General features: G+C 44.8%; 1 protein-coding gene across 15 annotated transcripts in view; it reads left to right on the top strand.

Annotated features, from left to right (window-relative positions):
* KSR2 (kinase suppressor of ras 2) overlaps positions 1-25509 on the top strand; it is a 442470-nt gene that overhangs the window by 247332 nt on the left and 169629 nt on the right. For all 15 annotated transcript variants that reach the window (XR_007406266.1, XM_049102042.1, XM_049102049.1 and 12 more), the window contains one exon: positions 21617-21801. Coding sequence is in view for 14 of the 15 variants with exons in the window: in XM_049102042.1 (XP_048957999.1) it covers positions 21617-21801 (185 nt within the window). In the remaining variant the exon portion in view is untranslated. The remainder of the gene's footprint in view (positions 1-21616; positions 21802-25509) is intronic.

The following is a 25509-nucleotide window of genomic DNA, read 5'->3' as shown; positions in this document are numbered from 1 at the left end:
GAGATCTTGCTTTCAGTTCTTTGGGGTATATACCCAGAAGGGGAATTGCTGGATCGTATGGTAATTCTGTGTTTAATGTTTTTGAGAGATTGCTGTAAGTGTTTTTTTGCAAAACAGCTGCAGTATTTTATACTTCCACTAGCAATGCACGAGGGCTCTGGTTTCTGCCTATCCTCCATGCAGGTTTAGGTCCCTCCCTGCAGACAAAGTTCAAGGGCCAAGTGATGACCCTTCAGCCAGTGTAGCTTAAGGAATGTGGAATTGGGAATAGTAATTTATTTGAGAAGGAAGAGTGGAGTGGTTTGGCCCAAAGGCATAGGAGTCAGAAATGGTTTCATTGCAGCCTGAGTGTATTACTCATGGGGTAGATGACTTGAACACATGATGCTCCCCTTTAAGCCTCAGGTGTCACTTGTCAATGGGGATAGTAGTAGGACCTCCTTCCTGGAATAGGGAGGATTCCATGAGCTTGTACCTATAAAGCATCTAGCCTGGGGTTTCACAGGAGATAAGCACTCTGGGAATATCACTGTGGGTGGAGGGTATTTATCCACCCAGGATTTATCAACCACCTGCTGGTGTTAGGTGTGGGGGGATCCACAGAGCCACATATTGTCGGTTGTGATTGTTGCTTTTCAAAACCCAGTCCTTGAGGAACTGGGGTCCATAGAAGTGTCCATTCATCTTCAGTGACCAGAGCAGAGATGGGATTAGGGGAGGAAGTCTAGTTTTTGAACATTGAGCTTCTTCCTTCAATTCAAGAGTGTTCTAGAAAGTCAGCTCCATTCTCTGGGCTTTCATAGAGCATGGATTGGGAGTAATTCGCTGCCCACAGGTGGTTCATTTCATGTTGATTCTTAGTCTATAGCATCTCCTGTATTCTTCCTTGATTAACCAAACCCAGCAGGCACTGGGCATTTATATAACACTGTGTGTTCCTCTTTGTCATTATTTATTTGTTTTGTGTAACTTCTTGGTGGGGGGAGTGGATCTGTCTTGGCTCCTCAAATAGATTGTTAGCAGCTTGAAGGCAAGTGCCTTGATATGTTACTCCATGTCCCTGTACATGTATTCTGCTCTATTGTTCAGTAAATATTTGTTCAGAGAGTGAATAGAAGACTAGATAGTGCCTCAGTTTCCTTATCTGTAAAATGGATTCAACAGCGACAGTACTTACCTCCCGGGAGTGGTTGGGAGAATCAGTCAAGAGTCCACATTAAATTTTTTTCAGGATGGTGCCTGGCAAATAGGAAGCCCTGAGTAAATGTTATTTTACAGAGATTATAGTGCTGTTTGCAGTAGGATATGGGGCTCCAGGGACTGGTGATGTTTCACCAACAGGAATAACATGAAACACTTAGGAAGCGTTAATTAAGTGCTGGGCTCATGCTCTTTACACACATCACCTCATTTAATCCTCAGCCTTGGAGATAGGCGCTATTTCTAACCCCATTGTAGAGACGAGGAAGTGGAGGCTTGGTGTACTCGGAGTGACTCACCCAAGCACGCAGCTTCGTAAGTGGCAGAGTGGCATCTGGCTGCCTCCTGCATCTGGTGATCTGCTTGGTTTCCCCTTTCCTTTCCTACTGCTTCCTGTCCCCCTGCACTACATATCCCATTCACTCAACTCACACTTTCCCTTGCAGTCGGTCACACAAGCAGCAGGTGGCCTGTGTGAAGTTATTTCCTGCCTGCCCGAGACCTGGGACCAGTGGGTGTTTTCAAGGCTGTCTGATGTGGCTGGTCTCTGTTGGCAAAGCCAAGCCGAAAGAGCCCCTGAGTGCAGGCTGAGAAATAATAAATGTTGTCTCTGCTCCTAGGATTACTTGGGCCTGAATGCAATTCGGCAGAAGCCACACGACCCTCGTGCACATGGCTCTCTCCTAGGGGAAAGGTCTTTTTGTGTGTCAGGGGCACCATCGAGCCCTCTGCTTGTTGGCTTAATCAGCAGAGTCAACTCGTACACCCCCTCTCACCTTTCTCCACATCCTCACAAACCCTTGTTCTTTACCATTTAAAATTTTTTTTAAAGATTTTATTTATTTATTCATGAGAGACAGAGAGAGAGAGGCAGAGACACAGGCAGAGGGAGAAGCAGGCTCCATGCAGGGAGCCCGATGTGGGATTCGATCCTGGTCTCCAGGATCCCGCACTGGGCTGAAGGCAGGGCTGAACTGCTAAGCCACCCAGGCTGCCCTCTTTACCATTTTTTAAAAAAGATTTTATTTATCTATTCATGAGACACACACATACAGAGGCAGAGACACAGGCAAAGGGAGAAGCAGGCTCCCTGCAGGTAGCCTAATGCAGGACTCGATCCCAGGACCCCAGGATCATGCCCTGAGCCAAAGGCAGACGATCAACCACTGAGCCACCCAGGTGCCCCTGTTCTTTACCATCTTTTAAAAAATTATAGCCACCTTATAGTGGATGTGAAGGGACATCCCATTGTGGCTTTCATTTGCATTAATGATGTGGAACGTCTTTTTGTGAGCTTGTTGGCCACTGTTTGCCTGTCTTCTTTGTGGAAATGTCTATTCATGTCTTTTGTACGTTTTTGTTTTCCACTGGGTTGGTTGTTTGTTCCATACTCTCCTTTGACTCACATCCATCATCCCTCCTTCCCTTGAGCCCCAGTGGCCTGGTTGTTCCAGGGACATCTGCAGAGAGGAGTGAGGATAGACACTGGGTGGAAGGCCACCTCTGTGGGCCCTGGGGCAAGCAGTGTTCACTCTCCGTGCCTCATTCCCCCATCTGTACAATGGGGACATGGTGCTCTGCCTCCCACATTGGGCTCTGAAGATCGGAGGTCACAAGGGGGACATGTTCATCCTGGCATCCAGCATGAGGAGACCCTCACCCCCCTCCCACGGGGTGGCAAAATTTCTTAGTAGCCTGATATTTACTCCTGCTTCTCGATTTCACTTGTGGCTCCTGGCCTGGCCATGACATGTACTCCCTTCCTAGATGCTTTTGAGTCCACCAGAGATCTGGGGTGAGCACTAGAGAGTGCAAGAGACAGCCATACAGCATAGGGATTCTGCAACACCTTGATGTGATGGCTGTCTTTGCACCCAGCATGGCCTTGGGTGGGCAGCCGTCTGTCTCTGTCAGCCATCTAAACCTCTCTGATGCATAATTCATCTTTATGCCAGAGTCACAGGGAAGGCAGCAGCCCCAGAAGAGCAGGCGACTTTGCATATTCAGGAGGAAGAGGGGAGTCTCCTCTCCAGCTTCCCAGAGCCCTGTGGCTCAAGGTGAGGACCAATGACTCCATGGCCATGGCTAGAGTCTTTCTTTATGTTGGGAAGCCTTCAGGTTGTGTCATTTTCCAATGACTCCAAGATGGCATTTGACATTGCCTCCCTGATTAACCAGTGGAGACACCAATTGCCCTTGATTCCAGGGCCTCCGTGGAACAAAGTGTCTAAAAGTGCAGCAATTTTCTTTTTCTACTTTAAAAAGCCACTTACACAGCTTCTTCCCTCCTGTCCCCTCGAAAATACAGCCCTGATTCTTTTGAAAGTCACCCCTGCAGCATTGCCAAACCATCTCAGGTCCTCCCTGAAGCCCTGTTTTCCAGAGAAGGTTTGCAGATTTTCCTCCAAATCAGAATCTGTTTGCCTGTGGTTGGAAAACACTGTGTGGCATTTAGAGATGCGGTTTCCTTGGAGATAGAAACATCTGCCTGCAGATCTGGGAACCTGCATGACCACAGACCAGCTTTTGAGCCTGGTGGGATCTGGAAAGCAGATCTCTAGATGCTGAGCAGAATCCATTGCCCTGGTTTTCTTTTTCTAAGCCAGCAAAGTGCCACAGAATGAGACCCCTTTGATGTGATAATGTGAGTATGAGAAATGAAATTTTTTTTTTTTTGAGATCACTGCCATTTAATTAACCTGTGTGCTGGCAGCAATTAGTTCAAGATGTTTAAATAAGTAACACACAGCCAAATTCCCTTTATACATGCTTGTGTCAGGGGCTTAAGATAATAGTTGAATTGTTCATTTTCCAGGTCAATAGAGGGAGATGAACAAAAGTGCCATGACTCTGCCTTCTTGGAGTTGATAGTCTAGACCAGATGTCAAAAACTATGGCCCATGGGCCAACTGTGGCCTCCTGTCTGTTTTTGTAAATAAAGTTTTATTGGAACACAACCTTCCTTCTTACCTTCCTTCCCTCCTTCTTTCCTCCTCTCCTCAATTCATTCTTCTTTTCCATCTTCTCTAGCTGCTTCTTTTTCCTTCTTTGCAAGCTACACACAATTATACTCATGGTAGGCATTTTTTTGGTAAAAATTGACACACACAGTCCAATGTGGAAGTTCCCCGGCCCCCCTCTTCCCACTGTTTTTCCCAGTAGAAACCCTTCCAGTTCTTTTTTTGTGGCCTTTGTCAAACAAAAAAGGAGGCAGAACCGAAATAAAACAAAAGCACTTATTTGGAGTCTTAGAATTGCAATTCAGGGAGCCACGGTTCAGGTAGCAACCGAATTTGTATCCCACTAGGGAGCACAAGTCAAGGGCTTTTAAAGGCAGAAAAGAACACTTGTGTTCGTTGTTTACCAAGAATTTTGATTGGTGTTGGTGGCAGAAGACTAATTTTGGCTGAACATAATTGGTTGCTAAGGCTTTCACTAAGCAAAGTCTCTTACTGTAGCAGGTTGCAAGTGCTCCAGCTGAGTCCTCGGACTATTTGCCATTTGGGCTGGTTCAGAAGTTCATGGTTCTACTTGGTGAGGATGCCACCTCCTTAATGGACTCCTGGGTTCTTTTTAAAACCCCCTGATGTTAATGGCCCCATTTTATGTCACCTTCAATACATCATATGACTATATAGGAAATACATTAAAACAATTTTGCAAATGTATTTATCACGTTTATGTTTATTTATTTGTATTTGTACAAATGAGATCATACTATATGTGTTGCTTTCTTCAAAAGTCATCGTGTCTTGAAGTTTGATATATCTGCTTGTGGAGAGCAGAGTTGGTAAACTATGGCCTTTGAGCCAAATCTGGCCCGTCCCTTGTTTCTTCAAATAAAGTTTTATTGGGACATAGCCATGCCCATGTGTTGATGTATTGCCTAGGATGGCTTTGTGTTTCAATGGCAAAACTGAGTAGTTGTGTTGGAGACTTTATGGACGAGACAAAGTCCACAATATGAACTATCTGGCTCTTTACAGAAGTTTGCTGACCCCAGCCATAGAGCCTCCTCATTCTTCTTAATGACTGCATAGTAATCTGAACTATAGATCCATCATGCTTTATTAAATCCATCTCATGTTAAGATGTCTCTGGTCTTGCTCTCTCTACATACTCCAGTGGGGATCTGCTAAGTGGGGCTGTCTCTGGGGAGCCTGGGATGATCATAACTACTATGGGCTTTTCTGATGCAGAGCGGGGTGGAGCTTGGGTTTCCAATGTACAGGACAGGGTTTATGTCCCTGTGAGTGTCCCAGAGAATGTCCTTTGCTGCTACGTTACCTCTTTTCTTCTGGCATGACCTCAACTCTCAGCCTTGTCATCTGGTCTGTGGAGAGCCCGAGCAGATGCTAGCGATGGGAATGGTATTTTATTCCAGAGCATCAGCTTTTGCCAGACCCACTGGTATCAATGAAGGCAGGTGTCATTGATGTAGACTTCCCAAGTGAGCAGTGGTTCTCAGGAGTGGGGAGGGGTTCCTACAGAGCTTGTTAAAATGCAGAGATCAGGGCCCTACCAAACATCAAAAGACTTGAGAAACTCTGGAGTCAAGGATACTTATCTGACTTAGAGAAAAATTGAGCTGTAGACTTTTTTTTAAAAGAGAAATTCAGCTTTAGTGGTTTCAAGAATGCATTAGGGGTCTTTGGCTGCAAACAACAGAAGCCATCTCTGGTTGGTGTAATTAAAGGATGAACTTATATGGAAGATTCTAGTTCTAGGGTAACTCTTAGGATAGACAGGAAAGCCCAGAAAGGAACAGGATCCAGAGCATTCCAGGAGGACTCTCAGTAGCGGGAAGGACTTGATAGGTTTTGGAGGGAGCCACCAGTAGGTTAACTGAGATTCAAAGATTTTTTCCCATCATTGTCATGCCACTCATGATTCATGTTTTCCAGAGAGATTCTGACTGGTCTGACTTGGCATCTGGTGACATGGGGAGGGTGGCATCTGTTCTCCTGGTCAATACCCCCAATGAGATTGTGCTCAAAGGAAAGAGAATTCTCTCAAATTGGGATTGGGGCTGAATGCTAGATGGTCACAAACAACCCACTGCAAAGAAGCATTACAGGTCATAGGCTAAATACATGACAAGCCTTTGTGGCCAGAGTAAGTCCTCGCCATGGAACATCAAGTTGCAATTCCCCAAAGGCCCATCCATCCTCTATATTATTTCATCTCCAAATAAACAAATTTTATATCCTAACAAGTCACTGTTGGATGCAAAAGTTGAAAGCAGGTCAGAGGCCTTGGTTTGAAAAGAAAAAAACCCAGTGTTTTCAGGCAATAATTCTTCAAACTTATCTGGAAAAAGAGGTTCAGACTTACTTCTTGGAGTCACCGTAGGATAGTCAAAAATGATTTATTGGAAATCCCACACTGCTGGGATCACACCGGCTGAGATTTTGCTGTGTTCTCCATTTAGCTCATGCTGACTCATTTGCCCCCCTTTGAAGCAAGGGGCAGACGGAGGGTCTGGAGAGGTTATCCCACCGTATAAATAAGAAGACTAGAAGCCTCATAGCTTCTGACCTGCCCAAGGTCACGCTGTTAGTCTGGAGGAAAGGGAGCCTCACGGCAGAATCATCACAGGGAGGATGGATGAGCTTTTAAGGATGGCCTGCTCTTGGCCTTGTTTTACAAGTAAGGATGCCGAGATCACACTGGGTTGAGCGGCCGGCCTGGGGCACCAGCTAGCCCCCAGTATTGTGAATCCTTCCCATCAACAGCTGGTAGCTGCTACTGTCTGTCTCACGGGCTGTGATGGAAGTTTTTCGGTGTGGATTTCATAGAACTACCAGGTTGACAGATTTGCCTCTTAAGGCATGTCCACAAAGATTCTCTCTCAGTTAATTCTCCTTAGGGTAAAGGAAGCTTCTTTGAAGTATTCCATAGGTGGCAAAATACTGTTTCCCTGAATAAATATTTCGAGCCAACCCCAGCTCACGAGAGAAGACCCTTTGCTGGCTTAACATTTGATCTGACATTTGTCAATTTCTGCCTTTGCTGAGGATGCTGACCCTGGATGATTTTATCTGGAGGTGCCCGGGGTGTTGAGAATCTGAATGGCAGCATGCTTCCTTGCCACGGTGTGCCAAGGAAATCCAGGCCCTAAGGAGGCTGGAATATGTCTTAGGACTGCGAGCATTCGGGTCAGACAGGACCAAGTTCAAGTCCTGGCTCTCTGCTTTTTAAAATACCTATTTTTTTAAAAAGAATTTTATTTATTTATTTATTCATGAGAGACACACAGAGAGAGGCAGACACAGGCAGAGGGAGAAGCAGGCTCCCTGTGGGGAGCCTGATGCAGAACCGGATCCCAGGACCCTGGGATCACAGCCTGAGCCAAAGGCAGACACTCAACCACTGAGCCACCCAGGTGTGCCTGGCTCTCTGCTTTTTTATAGGCTGTGTGACTTTGGGTAAGCTGCTTAGCCTTTCTGTTTCTTCACTCACAGATAATTTTGCCATCTTAAAAAATAAAATGAGCTAATGCTTATGAAAATGCTTAACACATGGCCAGGCACATAGTAAGGGCTCAATGAATGGCAGCTGTCACAATTAGAGCCAAGACACCTTGAGCAGAAAGGGACAGAGACCACTCAACAAATCCCTGCTTTATTTTTATTTATTTATTTTTTTTTTAATTTTTATTTTTTAATTTTAATTTAATTTAATTTAATTTAATTTAATTATTTTATTTTATTTTATTTTATTTTATTTTATTTTATTTTATTTTTTATTATTGGTGTTCAATTATTAACATACAGAATAACACCCAGTGCCCGTCACCCATTCACTCCCACCCCCCGCCCTCCTCCCCTTCTACCACCCCTAGTTCGTTTCCCAGAGTTAGCAGTCTTTACGTTCTGTCTCCCTTTCTGATATTTCCCACACATTTCTTCTCCCTTCCCTTATTTTCCCTTTCACTATTATTTATATTCCCCAAATGAATGAGAACATATAATGTTTGTCCTTCTCCGACTGACTTACTTCACTCAGCATAATACCCTCCAGTTCCATCCACGTTGAAGCAAATGGTGGGTATTTGTCATTTCTAAAAGCTGAGTAATAGATGAATGGATAAAGAAGATGTGGTTTATGTATACAAATCCCTGCTTTAGATGGGAGAGGAAACCAGCCTCAAAGCCCATAGTGACTTGCTAATAATGACAGAGCCAGGTCAGGAACTCAGCCTCCTTCTTTCTCTACCCAGTCATCTTATCAACCCAATACATGGCCTCCCTCAGGGTTACCCAGTAGGGTGGGTGTCATGGGCGGAGGGCAACCGTGTTGCTGATTCACCCTTCCTGGCCCCTCTCCTCTCAGTCTCCTTTAGAGGCTCTGATTTTAGGGGAGGTTTATGAGTCAAATGACTCCCTGCCCATGGGAAGGCCAAGAAAAGCGGGAGGAAGCCAGTTCTGGTCATCACTTATTGGGCTGATGGAGGCCGCCCATGTCCCACTGGCCCCAGGGAAACAGCAAGAGCAGACCTCTATGCCAATTTATCTTGGAAATTGTCTTTTCTTCAGGCAAGGGGAGGGGAAGGAAGCCTAAAAGAAAACATCCAGCCACATGCCTGTGAAATCTCTGCCCAAAATCAGTCATCCTTTTTAATAATGAGGGCTGTCAGAGCCCTGGTTCAGTCGGAAATGATGGCCTGTGTAAATATTTGGTCTGTAACTGATTTATGGGTTGGGGAACAAAAAAATAAGATTAGTCGCTAATCATAGGGATGCAGGAAAATCAGCGGGCCTGGAAGGCAGAAGTGAGGTTGGCTGTCTGGGTGAACTCACATAGGGTCGGGGTAGGCTAGGCTGGGCTGTGCAGTGGTATTCACTTGGGAGGGGGGCCATGGGCTTCTGGATTATTCCAGAATAATCCAGAATGGGCAGAGGCAGCATTATCCATGTGCAGGTCAAGAACTGGGTGAGACCAGCTTTGTGGCAAGATGCCCGGTTCGCAAGAGCAAGATTGGCTCTTCGCAGTGAACCCTGAAATCAACAATCTACACAACCCCAAGTGTGCACAGGCACCCCTAATAAAATGGGAATATATGCAATCAGCTCTTTCAGTGGAATGAACGGCGCCATTAAGAACAGGCTTTGAGACTGTCTTTCTTGAAGAGACTGGGAGAAAGACAGTCTCTTCAATAAATGGTGCTGGGAAAATTGGACATCCACATGCAGAAGAAGGAAACTAGACCACTCTCTTTCACCATACACAAAGATAAACTCAAAATGGATGAAAGATCTAAATGTGAGACAAGATTCCATCAAAATCCTAGAGAAGAACACAGGCAGCACCCTTTTTGAACTCGGCCATAGTAACTTCTTGCAAGATACATCCACAAAGGCAAAAGAAACAAAAGCAAAAATGAACTATTGGGACTTCATCAAGATAAGAAGCTTTTGCACAGCAAAGGATACAGTCAACAAAACTCAAAGACAACCTACAGAATGGGAGAAGATATTTGCAAATGACATATCAGATAAAGGGCTAGTTTCCAAGATCTATAAAGAACTTATTAAACTCAAAAAAAAAAAAAAAAAAAAAAAAAAAAAAGAACTTATTAAACTCAACACCAAAGAAACAAACAATCCAATCATGAAATGGGCAAAAGACATGAACAGAAATCTCACAGAGGAAGACATAGACATGGCCAACATGCATATGAGAAAATGCTCTGCATCACTTGCCATCAGGAAAATACAAATCAAAACTACAATGAGATACCACCTCACACCAGTGAGAATGGGGAAAATTAACAAGGCAGGAAACAACAAATGTTGGAGAGGATGCGGAGAAAAGGGAACCCTCTTACACTGTTGGTGGGAATGTGAACTGGTGCAGCCACTCTGGAAAACTGTGTGGAGGTTCCTCAAACAGTTAAAAATAGACCTGCCCTACGACCCAGCAATTGCACTGTTGGGGATTTACGCCAAAGATACAAATGCAATGAAACGCCGGGACACCTGCACCCCGATGTTTCTAGCAGCAATGGCCACGATAGCCAAACTGTGGAAAGAGCCTCGGTGTCCAACGAAAGATGAATGGATAAAGAAGATGTGGTTTATGTATACAATGGAATATTACTCAGCTATTAGAAATGACAAATACCCACCATTTGCTTCAACGTGGATGGAACTGGAGGGTATTATGCTGAGTGAAGTAAGTCAGTCGGAGAAGGACAAACATTATATGTTCTCATTCATTTGGGGAATATAAATAATAGTGAAAGGGAAAATAAGGGAAGGGAGAAGAAATGTGTGGGAAATATCAGAAAGGGAGACAGAACGTAAAGACTGCTAACTCTGGGAAACGAACTAGGGGTGGTAGAAGGGGAGGAGGGCGGGGGGTGGGAGTGAATGGGTGACGGGCACTGGGGGTTATTCTGTATGTTAGTAAATTGAACACCAATAAAAAAAAAAAATTTCCTAAAAAAAAAAAAAAAAAAAAAAAAAAAGAACAGGCTTTGAAGTCAGTTAAATATGTGTTCACACCCCAGGCCTTTATTGAATTGTGACCTGAGTACATTAACTGTTGAGAACCCCAGTTACCTTAACTGCAAAATAGGGGTTGTAATTGTTCTATCTCAAATGAGATAGCAGTCCCAAGCACATCACTTACTCCTGGCATCTCAGCCAGGCAGATCTTTTTTTTTTTTTTTTTTTTTAATTTTTATTTATTTATGATAGTCACACAGAGAGAGAGAGAGAGAGAGGCAGAGACATAGGCAGAGGGAGAAGCAGGCTCCATGCACCGGGAGCCTGATGTGGGATTCGATCCCGGGTCTCCAGGATCGTGCCCTGGGCCAAAGGCAGGCGCCAAACCACTGCGCCACCCAGGGATCCCTCAGCCAGGCAGATCTTAATGCCGACGCCAGCAGCCCTGTGAGTTCTGGAATTCACAATCCCAGGTGGGCTAATATAGGTGCTTACCTCCTGCAGATTAACCCCCCACCACAGCCACCAGATGCACATGCCTCCTATTAGAAGTAAATGTATAGGGTGGGGTGCTGGCCTGGCCCCTCCTAATACAGCTTAGAGGCAAAGCGGATGCATTGGAGGACCACCTTCTCCTCCTCAACCCACCTGAACCAGGAGCCCATCAGCAATCGTGTGCTGGTGCAGTAGAAGCACACAGACTTCCATGTGTTCATTTAGTTCATTGAACTCTCACTATGCCCCAGGTCCTGTGCTGGAGGCTGTGCTGAGAACAGGTCACACATGATCCCTACATGAGTGGGAGGAGCCCCCACTCATCAGATCATCAGAATTGCAGGGATGTACTCTAGAAGGGGGCCAGAGCTTGAAGAAACGAATAGGTGCTATGAGAAGGCCAAGTCTATGGGGAGGATGAGGAAAGACCCAGGTGGCAGGAGCTGCAGCTCTTGGGGTGAGCCAGGTGATGGGGAGGGGGATGCAGCATGGTTTAGGTGGTTTGCTTCACTTTTCCTACTTTTAGGAAAGTCCAGACCCTACTAGAACAAGGGCAGGCAGGCTACAGCCCAAGGAACAAATTCAGCCCACTGTCTAGTTCTGTAGATAGTTTTATCTACAGATAAACTAGTTCTGTAGATAGTTTTTACATTCATGCACATGTTGTCCAGGCTGATCTTGTGCCACACCAGCAGAGCTGGGTAGCTGAGACAGAGGACATATGGCTTGCAGACGCCTTTTACAGAAAAAAAATTCACCGACCTTTGCGCTAGAACACTTTTCCTGTCCTCTCTCTTTCCTTCTTCCTCTCTCATTCACCCTGGGAGGATCTGAAGTGGTGTCTTAGCGGACAAGAGAGGAAAAAAAAAAAATATATATATATATATATATATATATATATATATTTTTTTTTTTTTTTGGTTTAGATATACATGTAAAACAATTTGCTTCTCCTGATCAAGTCTTACTAGAAAGTCTGTTTGATATTGAGAGCTAATATGTTACTGAGCAAAATTTAATCTTAAAAAAGATACTGTGTATCTATTCTTAGGATATTTTACATGTTTTTCAAGTATATATATTTGTATATAACATATATTTAACCAATCACTATAATACGTATATAAATGTATATACATAAATATATAATATGCTATATTGTATATTATACTATTATATAATATATAAATATATAAATTTGTACACATAATATATACTATATTATATATTATGCTTGAATATATTATATATAAATTTACATACATAATACTATACTGTAATATACTATATTATATACATTATATGCTATGTACTATAAATATGTAAGTTTATATATAATACATAACTATATATAATGAAACATATGTATATGTTCAATTCCTAGGAATCTATAAACAACCACATTTGTATATCTGTCAACTAAATCTGAGATACCAGTTACCCAGTGACAGAAGCCATTTGGGAAACAAAATCCATCTCAAATTTGATCTTCAATTTAAAACTTATTGAAAAAATAATGAAACATCATTGAAATATTAAATAAAGATTGACCACATTATTTCATGTCTGTACCTTTGTTTTCTAGAAGTAGAGTTTTTTTGTTTGTTTTCTTTTAATAAAATAAAGAAAAATTCAAGCCAAAAATACTTCTGTCATTTTACAATTATGTTTTATTATTATCATCAAAGAATACTCCTGGTACTAAGTTCCAATGGTTACTAAGTTCAAAGCCTAAAAAAAGTACTTACTTCCCAGATCCCAAGCCCCCTCACCAGCCTGCCAATTGCCTCTGTGTATCCTTCCAGAAAATGTTTCTATACATGGGACCGTATCCAGCTAAGACTGGGCTCCTACATAACGCAATGATTTAGGATGTCAGATGACTCTTCCTCTGACCCCACTACACTGTTGGCCAACAAGTCCTAGAAGAGCTGTGTTCCAGATGCTTCCTTTCCCTTCCCTTCTGATGCCTAGAACTTGGTCCACACCACTGCCATCACCTTTTGTCTGGGTGACTGCCACAGCCTCCTCTACAGAATCCCATTCTTGGCTGCACCATGGTCAACTCTACACATTGGCAGAGTGGTCTTTCGAGAACAGAATTAGGTTTTGTCACCTTCCTTCTTAAAACCTGCGGCAGGTATCCATGGCTCTCAAAACCCCACCTCCCTCCAGGGCAAGCATCCAACCAGCAAGCACCATTTGATCGCACTAATCCAGTCTCATCTTCCCTGATCCTGCCTTCCCTCTCTCCTCCTCCCTTCGCTCACTATGAGTTGACTTGCCCTGGTCTTGGACTCCCTAGCATTGACTTTGCCTCACTGCCTGGTCCCCTTTCCCTCCAGATCTTTGCAAATCTGACTTCTTTTGACAACCAGTTCTCAGCCTAAATACCATTTGTCCACAAAGGCCTTACTACCCACTCACTACTGCATCACCTGATTTTAATTCTCCATGAAGCTCCTATTATTACTCAGTATTTTCTTACTATTTTATGCGTTTTTCTGTTTCTGTTCTGTTCAGTTTTCTATTTCTGTTCCAGGATACCAGCCCAGGCAGGGCATGGCTCTCATCTACATCCTACACTACTAGAGTCCAAGCACCTTAGTGTTCTGGTGATATTTATTGGATTAATTTTTGGAATTAATCCCATTTTTATTTTGTTGCATTTTTCTTGTCCTAGGGAGACACAGGGGAGGGGTGGTTTGAGCAAGCATTCTTTGCCAAGCCTTTTCTCTGGATAACTTTGAAAATCCTGTTGTGATTTTTCTTCTTCCAGGAAGGCTTCACGGCTGCCTGGCCTGGTCATCACCTCATCCCAGTGATGGGAATCCTCCTTCCCCAGTCGATGTGGTCTGTGGACTTTTGTGTATTTCCCCTGAGGCAAGAGGTCCAGGGTGAAGGGGAATTCTTTGGTCCTCTTCATGGATACTTGTCCATTTTCCTTTGATTTTGAGCCTGACTTTTACATCATCTTTGCCCATAAAGAACTTCAGTCTATCTAGAGGAAAGAAAGTATCTAGACAAGGGACCAGTGCTAGAAAGACTATCACCTAACAGGTGCCAGACACTCTCTCAGGTACTCAAAGCACATTATTTCATTGGATCTTCATAGAATCTTGTGAAGTAGAGGAATTATTATGCATTTTTACAGGACATTGAGGTTCAGAGAGGTTAAATGACGTCATGAACTTCATCCAGCTAGTAAGAAGGAGAGATCTAGTTCCTATGTTACTATTATATATTTTCCTAATTGTAGTAAAATACCTATAGCATAACATTGACCATTTTAACCATTTTAAAGTGTATGAGTTAGTGGCATTAAGTACATTCATAGCCTTGTGCAACTCACCACTATCCAGTTCTAGAACTTTCTAATCACCCTAGATGGGAACCGCAAGCTCATTAAACAGTCACTTCTTATTCCCCCTCTTGCCCCTAGACCTGAACAACCACTGATCTGTTTTCTGCCTCTGTGCTTTTGCCTATTTTTGATATTTCACCTAAACGGAATCATCATGTGTGGTTTTGTGTGTGTGTATGTGTGTTTTCCACTTAGCTAATATTTTTGAGGTTCATCCATATCATAGCATGAATTAGTACTTCATAATTCTGAATCATATTCCATTGTATGGATAGACCATAATTCGTTTATCCATTCATGTGTTGATGGGCATTTGGGTTGTTTTCACCTTTTGACTCTTGTGCATAATGCTGCTATCAACATCGTGTAAAGTTTTTGTTTGAACACCTGGTTTCAGTTCTTCTGGGTATATATCTAGGAGTGGAATTTCTGGGTCTTATGCTGATTTTTCTACAATGGGTGCACCACTTTACAAGCCCACCAGCAATGGACAAGGTTCTGGTTTCTCCACATCCTTGTCAACACTTGTTCCTTTTTTGACTTCTTGATCATGCCATCCTAGTGGGTGTGAAGTGGTATCTCACTGTGGTTTTTGATTTGCATTTTCCTAATGACTAATGATGTGGAGCATCTTTTCATGTAGGCTTGGCCAGTTGTATATCTTCTTTGGAGAATGTCTATTCTAGTCCTTTGCCTATATATGTGTGTGTGTGTGTGTATATATATATATATATATATATATATATATATATATATATATATATATATTGTGTGTGTGTGTGTGTGTGTGTATGTTTTAGTATTGTTTCCTTGAAGATTTTATTTATTTATTTGAGAGAGAGAGACACACAGCACGAGTGGGGGGAGGGCAAGAGAGAAACAGACTCCATGAGCAGGGAGCCCAATATGAGGCTCGCTCCCAGGACCCTGGGATCATGACCTGAGCTGAAGGCAGACGCTTAACTAATTGAGCCACCCAGGTACCCCTATTTTAGTATTGTTTTAAGAAACTTTTTGTAAAGCATAACTTTCATTCAAAAGTAAAGTGCACAGTTTTTAGGTACAGTTTGATAAATTTGTATATATTGTGATACCCATGTACTCACCACTCACTCAAGACTGAAGATATGTCCAGCCCCCAGAAGGCTTCTTGAGTCTCATTCTAGTCAATAACCTACTCAAAGAAAATCACCCTTCTGCCCTTTCTAGCATAGATTATAATTTTGCCTGTTTTTGAACTTAGTGGAAACAGAATCCTGATGGAGTCATACAGTACAAGCTCTTTTGTTGCTGATTTCTCTTACCCAATGCACTATCATTGAGATTAAGCCATGTTTATAGTCTAGCCAGAGTTTTCTCTTTTTTTGTTGCCATGCAGTAATCAATCATATGAGCACACTATGTTTTATTTATCCTATTATTGACAGACATTGAGACTATTCTCAGTGTTTGGCCATATGAGTAACGTTGCCAGGAACATTCTTGCATGGGTTGTTTCATGGACATGGGCACACTCATTTGGGCTGGGTACATACCGAGGGGTGAAATTTTGGGGTCAGAGGGTATGTTCACTTTAGTAGATATAATCAGATAGCTTTTCAAAATGGTTGTACTAGTGTATAATCTCACCAGGATTGGGGGGAGGGGTGGATTCTGGTCACTCTCTTCTTGCCAACATTTGGTACTGTCAACTCCATTTTTAGCCAGTTTGGTGGGACCTGCACTGGTGTTAAACATGTTTTTCAATCAATGTCTCTTCCTCTCCCCCATCTTCCTCTTTCTTCTCTTTCTCTTCTTAGTATATTTCACATAAAACTGTATATGAGGAAGTCATTGCTGTGGGATTATGGAGTTGATATGCAAGTTCATTTTTCAAATTTTACCTATTAAAATACAAAGAGTTTCACCTGTGTCTTGTCTGAAAGCATTAAATATTCATCCACACCTGGGGAAGTGCGACTTAGGTGTTTGACTCACTCATGCTTCCTTTTTCCCAGAGGTCCAGTGGATCAATGCCCTGTTTGGAATGTGTTCAACCCGGAAATGAAGGGTGTAGCCTGTGGTCAAGGAGCAGAGCAGATTCTACTAAACAGTCTCCTGATGTTAGACTTACCAGGCCTTTGCTTTTCCAAACCTTCTCCTTCCCTGAGTTCTGTGTGTATCCCCTGCCTCCTCCCCACCCAAGAATGTTCTTTGGTCTTGAAAGGGTCTTGCCTGGAGGCCTCAGTTTGGGTAATTAGATCAGGTCAAATGCAAAGGATTTAACTGGCCCCATTTGAGAGGGAGTGAGCTGTCTCTCCTGTGTAAGGCCAGTGGGCATTTTTTCCTGTTTGGGAAAATGATTGATGGATGAGTGCTTTGCTCCACTGAGCGATTGTGAGAATGTGTGCTGTGCCTGTCCTCCAGCCATGCTTGCGAGGAGCTTGTCTGCCCCCAGCTCTGCCATTTCCTCCCAATTGGCTGGGCCAGATGCTCCAGACACCGTTAATGAGATGCTGAAGTTTATGGCCGGGTGAAGGCATTTGAGTTCAAGGGGACACAACCCCACACACGAGGAAGCTGAGGGTAAAGAGGCCATGTGAGTCAGCAGCTCTGCTTGACTCAATGCGCAGCAAAGTTTTGGAATAGGAAGTGGTGCAGAGACTAATCATTAGTTTGGGAACCCCCTCAGTGATCTTTGCAATTGAAGCTCTCAAGGGCAGGTGACAAATGGGCTTTGATCAAGAGCCTTTGGAGTGCAGAGCTGTGTCTGCCAGACCTAGGCCAGGGGTGGCCAGGGGCTGGCAGAAGAAATCAGGTGTGTCTCTGCCCTCAAGGAGTCCATAGCTGGAATTAGCTGAGAAGATGTTGCCAAACCAGGTCTCTTGACTTGCAAGTCAAAACTGGGCTACATTCCTTTAAAACGTTCCCAAGACAGAAGATTCCAGGTTGTCTTTGCTTGAGTTGGGGCACATGGGCTTGGGTGGGAGTCTATAGACCTAGCTTCTGGTCTTGGCTCTGCAACTGTGGGTTGCCTGCTTTGTGTTAGCTGCTGGGATGCAGGCTCATCCCGTGTGTGTTGGTCACAAGCCATGAAGGGGGTGGGGGGGTGGGGATAGACATTCATACAGCAACCACATAAGTAAAAGCAGAATTCCAACTGGGATGCATTCTGTGAAGGAAAAGCAGATAGTGCTAGGAGCATATGTAATCTGGAGATCTGACTAGTTCTGAGGGTTGAGGACTGTGTCTCTAAATAAGTGATGCCTAAGGTAGTTCTTCACTAACAGGATGGGGAATGGTGTTCCTGGCAGAGGGAACAGCCTGTGCAAAGATCCCGAGGTACCCGAGAATTTGGTATCAGAAAGATAGAGTCTGAGCATGACAAGGCAATGATAATACAAGAAGTTCTCCAGAGAGAGAGATCCTTGAGGGTCCCTTGAAGCTTTTATAAGAAGACCTTTGGAAGTTTTAAAGCAGGAGAGTGACATGATACAGCGTATACTTTTTAAAACTTCACTTTGGTGCCTGGGTGGAGAATGGATTATGAAGAATCAAAAGTGGGATGGGATGGGATTATTCAGCCATAAAAAGGAGTGAAGTTTTGCTACATTGTTACCACATGGATGAACCAAAAAGACATTAGATTCAGCCAAAGAAGCCAGACGCAGAAGTTCACATATTGTCTAATTCCGTTTAAATGAAATATCCAGAATAGACAAATCCATAGAGATAGAAAACAGGTTGATAGTTGCCAGGGTCTGGAAGGAAGAACATGGAAAGGAATTGCTTAGTAGGTACAGGATTTTGTTTTGGGGTGATGAAATATTTTGGAACTGGATAGGGATAGTGTTTGCACAACATTGTGAATGTACTTAATGCCACTGAATTGTTCACTTTAAAGTGGTTAATGTGAATTTTACCTCAGTATAAATAAAAAGTAAAGAAAATCAAAAATAAAGAAAAAAATTCAAAAGCTGAATTGGGGGTCTGATTCACACACAGCAGCAGCAGCCGCTGAAGTGAGGTGAGGGAGGAAGGTGGCTCGGACCAGAGCTTTAAGGCTGGAGATGGAGAGTAAGGAAACCATTGAAGAAGTAAGGATTCTCAGGATCCTTTTAGTTCAGATATATTCTGTGCAAATTAAGCTTCGGGAAGGTCAGAAGAACTTTGCTAGATTCCACCACTGGAATGAATAATCCTTTGCTCTACCTGGTAAAACAAGTGCATTTTCCCTAAGCACAGATTACGAAGCTGGGTGTCTTCCCTCCATAGATGTGCCGCCTCAGCTGAGCCCGGCTCTGGGGCTGCTGTCAGCACCGCCTGCTGTCAGGGAGCTCGGACTGGCCCGCAGACAGCAGCACGGTCCACCCTTGGCTCGTACGGCCCCAAAGGATGGAGCTGCCCTCACCGATGCTTTGTGCCACCTCGTTTTGCTGCTTTCCCCAGAACTGGCCCTGATTCCAGGGAAGACATTTATGTAATAGATTTCTAATATCCTGCGATCATGGGGAGATGTTCTTTTTAATTACACCTGCAGGTCATACTGCAAAATATGCACCGAATCATACACAGTCACAGTCATTGGACAGTCATTTTTGTTTGTTTTCTCCTCTGAGCGTGCTGGGTAATGAGGGCAGATGGTAAAGGTGAATCCCACATCTGTCCATGAAGACTTCCTTGGTGGGCAGGAAGTGATATGATTCCCTTCTATCTATCCTCATCAAATAGCCATTCATTCTCCACTTTCTCTTTCTCCTGCCCTCGTTTCCTCCTATTCGTCTTTCCATCCTCCCATCCTCTTTTCCTTCATTACATCTACTTCTCCATCCATCCGTCCATCCATCCATCCATCCATCCATCCATCCATCCATCCATCATCCTCCTGTCCTTCAGCTTTTTCATCCATCTACCCCTGCATCCATCCATCCATTCACCCATCCATCCTTCTATCCATCTCTTTTCCATTCATCTATCTATCCTTTGTCCTTTTCCTCATCCATCCACTCATCTGTCCATTCATCTTTCTACCCTTCCTACCTTCATTTTTCCCTTTCTTCTTTCTTTCCTTCTTTCCATCTGTCCACCCAGCCAGCCAGCCAGCAGCCAGCTTTTTATCCATCCATCTGTCCAACTAACATTTATTTATATATTCCCCTTCTCTTCTCCATCTGTGGTCCTGAGTTAGTAAAGCAAATTGACTTTGTAGTAGTTACTGAACTACTGTTAAACTTATGCTGTGTTGGGCTTGGTTATCCTTATACAAGGGATCTGGCCTTGTCATTTGGTGGCCCAGTGCCTCAAGGCTCCTGTCAGTGTTTTGGAAATAATGATGATATCTATTGCCAGAGGGTATGACTGCATCCTATTCATCTGCCAGGGGTAGTGGTGGGTTGAGAGCTGCTGGATGTTTCAGATGAAAAACATGGCTCAGCTTTAACTTTTGGCTTCTTCCAGGTTAACTCCATACCAAAGAGACACCCAGTTTAACCTGGTCATAGTGATATTAATAACAGGTAACCTGAACCCTCACTCTGTGCCGGGCTCTGTGCCAAGTACGTTATTTCGTATCTCATCGAATTGTCACAACATCCATCTTATAGGTAGATACTATTATTTTCCTCATTGTCCAGGTGAGAAAACTGAGGCACAAAGAGATGAGATCACTTTCCTGAGGTCACAACCAGGACCCGAGAGCTGGTTTCCCTGACCGCAAAGTTTGCGAGTCCAACTTCAAAATTATACTACCTCGGTGTAGATGCCTCTTTAAATCTCCACCATTGGAGATTCTTGTGGAATGAAATAACACTCCCTTGTTTCTCTTCTCCACCCATGGGCAGGGAGAGCCAGCCACTGTGCCCTGCTATAACGGGAAGTACCTTCCTGGGCCTTGTTGCAGACCCCTAGGGAAATAATAAGCAAGGCTGCCAGCCCAAGCACTGTGAGGAAGCGACTCTGCAGGTGCACTTGGATTCCTTATAGCTGATGAGCAGCGGGCCTCCTGGAGAGGATGACTTTTAGGCTGCCTGTGTGGGAGGCCTCCAGTCTTTCATTAAGGCACCTTCCTGGGCTCTCCATCTAGGAGAACACATGCAAGGATGGTTCACTTTGGCCACAAGATGGCACCCAACTCCGAGCTAGACCTGAATGGGGCTTGGGGGGGGGTGGAGATGGGGGATGAGGGAGGGTGGGGGGGGGTAGAATGGTTACTTTGGGGTGCTGTTCTAAATCACACTCTGTTAAACTGATCAGCCAAGCTCCTTGGGAAGGGGAGAAACGTTTCCAAACCAGCTCCAGAGGTTCATTCCATTCAGCTGGTGCCAAGCCAGAGGCTGAAAGATCCAGGAAGGAAAACCACAGGGTTCCTGCCCTCAAGGAATTAGAATGCAGCATGATTAAATTCCAGTCATAATCCAGATTGATCATTTAATAGGCTTTTAATGACCACCTACTGTGTGCCAGGTTCTGTGCTAATGGTTGAGGACAGAGAAATGAACAATACGGAATCATTGCCCTCGAAGACCCACAGTTCACTTGGGAGACAAAAACTAAAAGAACAGGTTGGGGAAAATAAGAAAGTATAGCCACAGGGATACACACAGAATATCATAGAATTGAAGTCCAGGCAAGGAGGGAAGGGAATATCAAGGAAAGCTTCCTGGAGGAGAGGACACCAGAGTGGAGTCAGAGAAGACTGATGGAGATTAAGCATCCAGGGATGGGGAGGCTATTCTGGGCTGTGGGGACAGCGCCAGCAAAGGGTTGTAGGTGAGAAACAGCACAGAACCAAACTGAAGGGGAGACGGAGCAGCCCCAACAGACCAGCTCAGTTTGGGGAGTGGACATTGGTGCCATGTTTTTGTTTTTTTTTTTTTTTAAGATTTTCTTTATTTATTCATGAGAGACACACAGAGAGAGGCAGAGACACAGGCAGAGGGAGAAACAGGCTCCCCGCAGGGAACCTGATGTGGGACTCCATCCCGGGATCCCAGGATCATGCCCTTAGCTGAAGGCGGATGCTCAACTGAGCCACCCAGGTGCCCCATTGGTGCCATGTTAGAGAGACTGGGTCTGCCTGTGTGCACTTATGGATATGTTGTCCTCTCTTCTTCTGTCTCTCTTTCAGAGCCAAGAAGAAAAGCAAACCATTGAACCTCAAGATTCACAGCAGCGTGGGCAGCTGTGAGAACATTCCTTCTCAGCAGCGCTCCCCACTCCTGTCCGAGCGCTCCCTCCGCTCCTTCTTTGTGGGACATGCACCTTTCCTGCCCTCCACCCCTCCTGTCCACACCGAGGCCAACTTCTCTGCAAGTAAGTCACCCACCCGCCCGCCTGGGGTTGTTGTACCTTCTTGTCTGCCAGGTGCACACTCTGTGTTCTCTGCAGAGAAACGCTCCTGAAACACTTTGAACGTGGCTCAATCACCTCCCACCTGCGCCGCTCACGCCCCTTGGGATGGTTTCGAAGGGAAGGGGCGTAATTAGTACTCAGGAGGCTGACTGGCTGTTGTCATTGGTCCTCCGTTCCTACTCTTTTTGCCTGCAGGTGTGGAGGGATGACAGAGGGGAAGCAAGCATGCAGGGCATGAAAGGAAACATCAGCTTTTTCTCTCTGCTTCTCGGCCTGCCGGGTCACAGGATTTTTCTCGGGCTGCTGTGGATAAGGCATCTATGATTAAATTTTGTAATTTTTTTTTTGCCCCACTCAGGTCAACACATATAACCTTTCATTTCAAAGATGTATTTGGGTTCAAACTGAGTTGAGCGTGGCCTGAGGTGTTTTACATTCTGCTCCCGCGAATTTCTGCTGGAGACAAAGTGGTTATTACTCGGAACGGAAATGGAACTTTCTGGTGATCCAGGGCTGAGGTTTCAGAAGACGTTTAATCTTTTCTGCCCAGAGGCCCATTTTGCTGAACAGGCACAGATGTGGTCAGAGGGGAGCCCCTGAAAAAAAAAAGCCCAACCCGTCCTCTAGCTCAGATAACGACTTTTATGGACTGGGAATTCAGGAGGAGGAGGAGGGGCTGCTAGAGCAGGAAGGGAGGAACCCTGGGTCCCCAGTACAGCCATGGGGTGATCATGCTGCTGCTCTGATAAATGAGAAGCAATGTTCACTGAGCACCTGTACATGCTCATAACCCCCACGCATGACCTCATTTGGTTCTTGCAACAAGCCATTGTGCGGACGAGTTGTTCTCATTGTGTAGATGAGGAAACAGAGGCTCAGGAACATTGAATAACTTGACAAAGTCACACAGCTGTTGAGTCATTGAGGCAAGCTTGGAAGCTGGCTCTTCCTAACTCCAGAATGGATAAGCTTTACCACCACATGTGATTTGATCCAAGATCCCTCAAATATTCAGCTGGGGGCCTTTCTCTAAATGTGGGATTCTCTTCTTTACCTATGCATAAGGGTCTTTGAACTTTTTTTAGGGAAGCTATGGACCCTCCACCATGAATTTCATGAAATCTGTTATTCCTCTTCCTTGGAAAATTGCACACTGTACCTCCACCATGGTGTCCAGTATCAAGACTGTTGAGCTCAGATGCTCTGCTTTAGCCCCACTGGATGGTAGGCCTGGGCAGAATGGTGAACTGTTTACAGTCCACACATGTGCATTGTGCATCCACGGCAGGGACCAGAAGAAACAGAAGTGACCAATGTGGACATCAATTAGGAGAACTTCTAGCTAGTCTGGCTTGTGTCTGTGCCCGGGGGGCACAGGTCCTGAATCAAGCAAACTAAAATAGACTCATGACACATATCAACACCAGAAGGCCAATTTATTAATTTGTCGAGAGAAATCACTGTCAGACCAGAAATACTCTGTGGGGGTAGGCCCGTGTGGCAGTCAGAGGGTGGCCTGGGAGCCCAGACAAGGAAAAGGGGTGATGACGTATCAAATGTGTCATAGCAGCAGGGTGAGGCAGGATTTCATGGCCCCGGAGGGTGATGCCAGGTACCAGTGCCAAGCTCTGTTTCTTTTTGAGCCATGTGCCTGACCTCGAGCAAGTACAGAGCCTTTCTAAGCCTCAGTTTCTTCATCTGTAAAATGGGGCTAACCGTAGATGCATTCTATCGGTGGTTGTGAGGATTAGATCGGCTCCTGCCTGTCGAGTCAGCTGCACAGGGCCTGGTACACGGTAAGTGCTTATTAATACATGGTAGCTGTTGTTATGATGTTTATGAGGTCCTTTTCCCTGGCAGCATTTACATCCTCTGACTTTATGATTAATTAGGGGGCTGTGGGAAAATGTCTTTCAGTTCACCCCCCCTCAGCATACACACATACTTCCCCATGGCCCTAAGGGTGCTTGGAATTTACCTTGGCATGACGCCGGGTGGCTGCCTCCAGCAGCCATCTGTCTCTGGGCATCACTGTCCTATGAGTGATATTACCATGGCCCTCTCTGGGGGCTTGACCACAGCTCTGCACTTTAGCTCTGTCCAGAACAGAAACATCTTCAGCCTGCTTAAAAAACCACATACTTATTCATTTAGACCCCTCCTCTCCTGCCAGAAAGTCTTGGGAAGATTCACCATGGCTCCCGACTTTTCATGCCTGCCCTGGTCTCCATGTAAGAGGAGAGACTGCTCCACTTGCCTGTGAGTAGGAGCAAAGTCCTTAATTAAAATCAGCCCTTAGCATTAAGAGGCTACAGAAGCACAGTTTACTGTTTGGACGGCCCCAGTCCTTGTATGAAGAGAGGTCGCCCTCTGATCTTCCGTAAAGGAGAAAAGTAACATTTGGATCTTAGCAGGAGAATTAGTGTGTATCCCAAATATTACCTGGAATCCCATGGGCCAGTCCCACTTCCGCTGATCCTAACGAAGGATGGAAACAGAGGTAGCCCAATAGAATAGGCTCCAGGTTAGGCAATGAGAAGCTCTCTGTTAGAGTTTCCATGATGCCACCAATTGCTTGTGTGACCTCTGTCTCTTCCTCACCACGGTTCAAACTCACCACAAACTTTGAGACATGCATTATAATTCCCATTCTATAGATAAGGTAACTGAGACTCAAAAGAACAAATGATCTTGCCCGCCTTGTGGGTTTTGAATCCAGTTTCAACTCTAGTCTGTATCCTTGTTCTTTGGTGAAGCGAATTCCTTTCTCTGTCTGGGTCTCAGTTTCCCTCGTTGTATAATAAATGACTCCACAGGGGTCCAGTCCAAAGCTTAGAAACTCTGTGATTCCAAGGCTAACCCAGTGGGCTTTTCCTGGGTTACTAAATCTTTTGATCACTTAGAATGCTGGTCTGAGGACTCTGGGCTGGGACAGTTGGGAGGATGCGTGGGTCAGGCACTGGGTCACCCTTGTTTGTTCTCCCCTTACTATGAGCTTCAGAAAAGACCTTTCTGCCTCTGGGTCCCAGTGCCAGCCTTCCTCCCTCTGACCCAGTGGAGGGAGCTGCTGAAGCTGTGTCCCTACCAGGCTGAGTCTGTCTGTCCTTTTGTCACTGTCAGATCTGGCTGTGGCTGCACTGTGATCCACCATCTTGTTACCCCTGCTGGAGACACCTGGGGACAGCATTAGAGCATTAGACAGATCTGCCTGTAGAGTGGCAGAGACTCAGACCCTCAGGGTGCCCTGCTTCCTCCGATGGGTCATGAGAAGGACTTCCCCTCCTTGGGCTTACCCTGTGTTCCTGGTCTGGGAGTGACGAGCAGGGTAGAGAAGGGAGTGTCAGAGCCCCAGCTTTCAGAGGAACCTTTCTCTGAGGCTAACTGTGGTCAAAACACAAGTTACTAAACCCTACCACTCAGTGGAAGATGGTGACTCAGGAGTGAACCTACCTCCCAAAGAAGCAGAGAACAATGGACTTATCTTCCCATCCTTGAGGCATTTCTTCTGTGTTTTGTTTGGGCATGTCGTGTGGCCCAGATAGTGTCTGATCGGATGCCCCCTACCCACCGACCAGTTTTGGTCCAACAAGCTGTGTGCTGGTGGCTCCTTGTAGGGTATCAGGCTGCCACTATAATCCCCAATAAAAGTCTTCTTCAGAATGCAGAAAA

This window comes from Canis lupus, chromosome 26 (genome assembly GCF_003254725.2).
Source record: "Canis lupus dingo isolate Sandy chromosome 26, ASM325472v2, whole genome shotgun sequence".
In the NCBI taxonomy this organism is placed as follows: domain Eukaryota; kingdom Metazoa; phylum Chordata; class Mammalia; order Carnivora; family Canidae; genus Canis; species Canis lupus.
The sequence above is the reverse complement of the archived record's forward strand: the minus strand, read 5'-3'. Positions and strand labels throughout refer to the sequence as shown.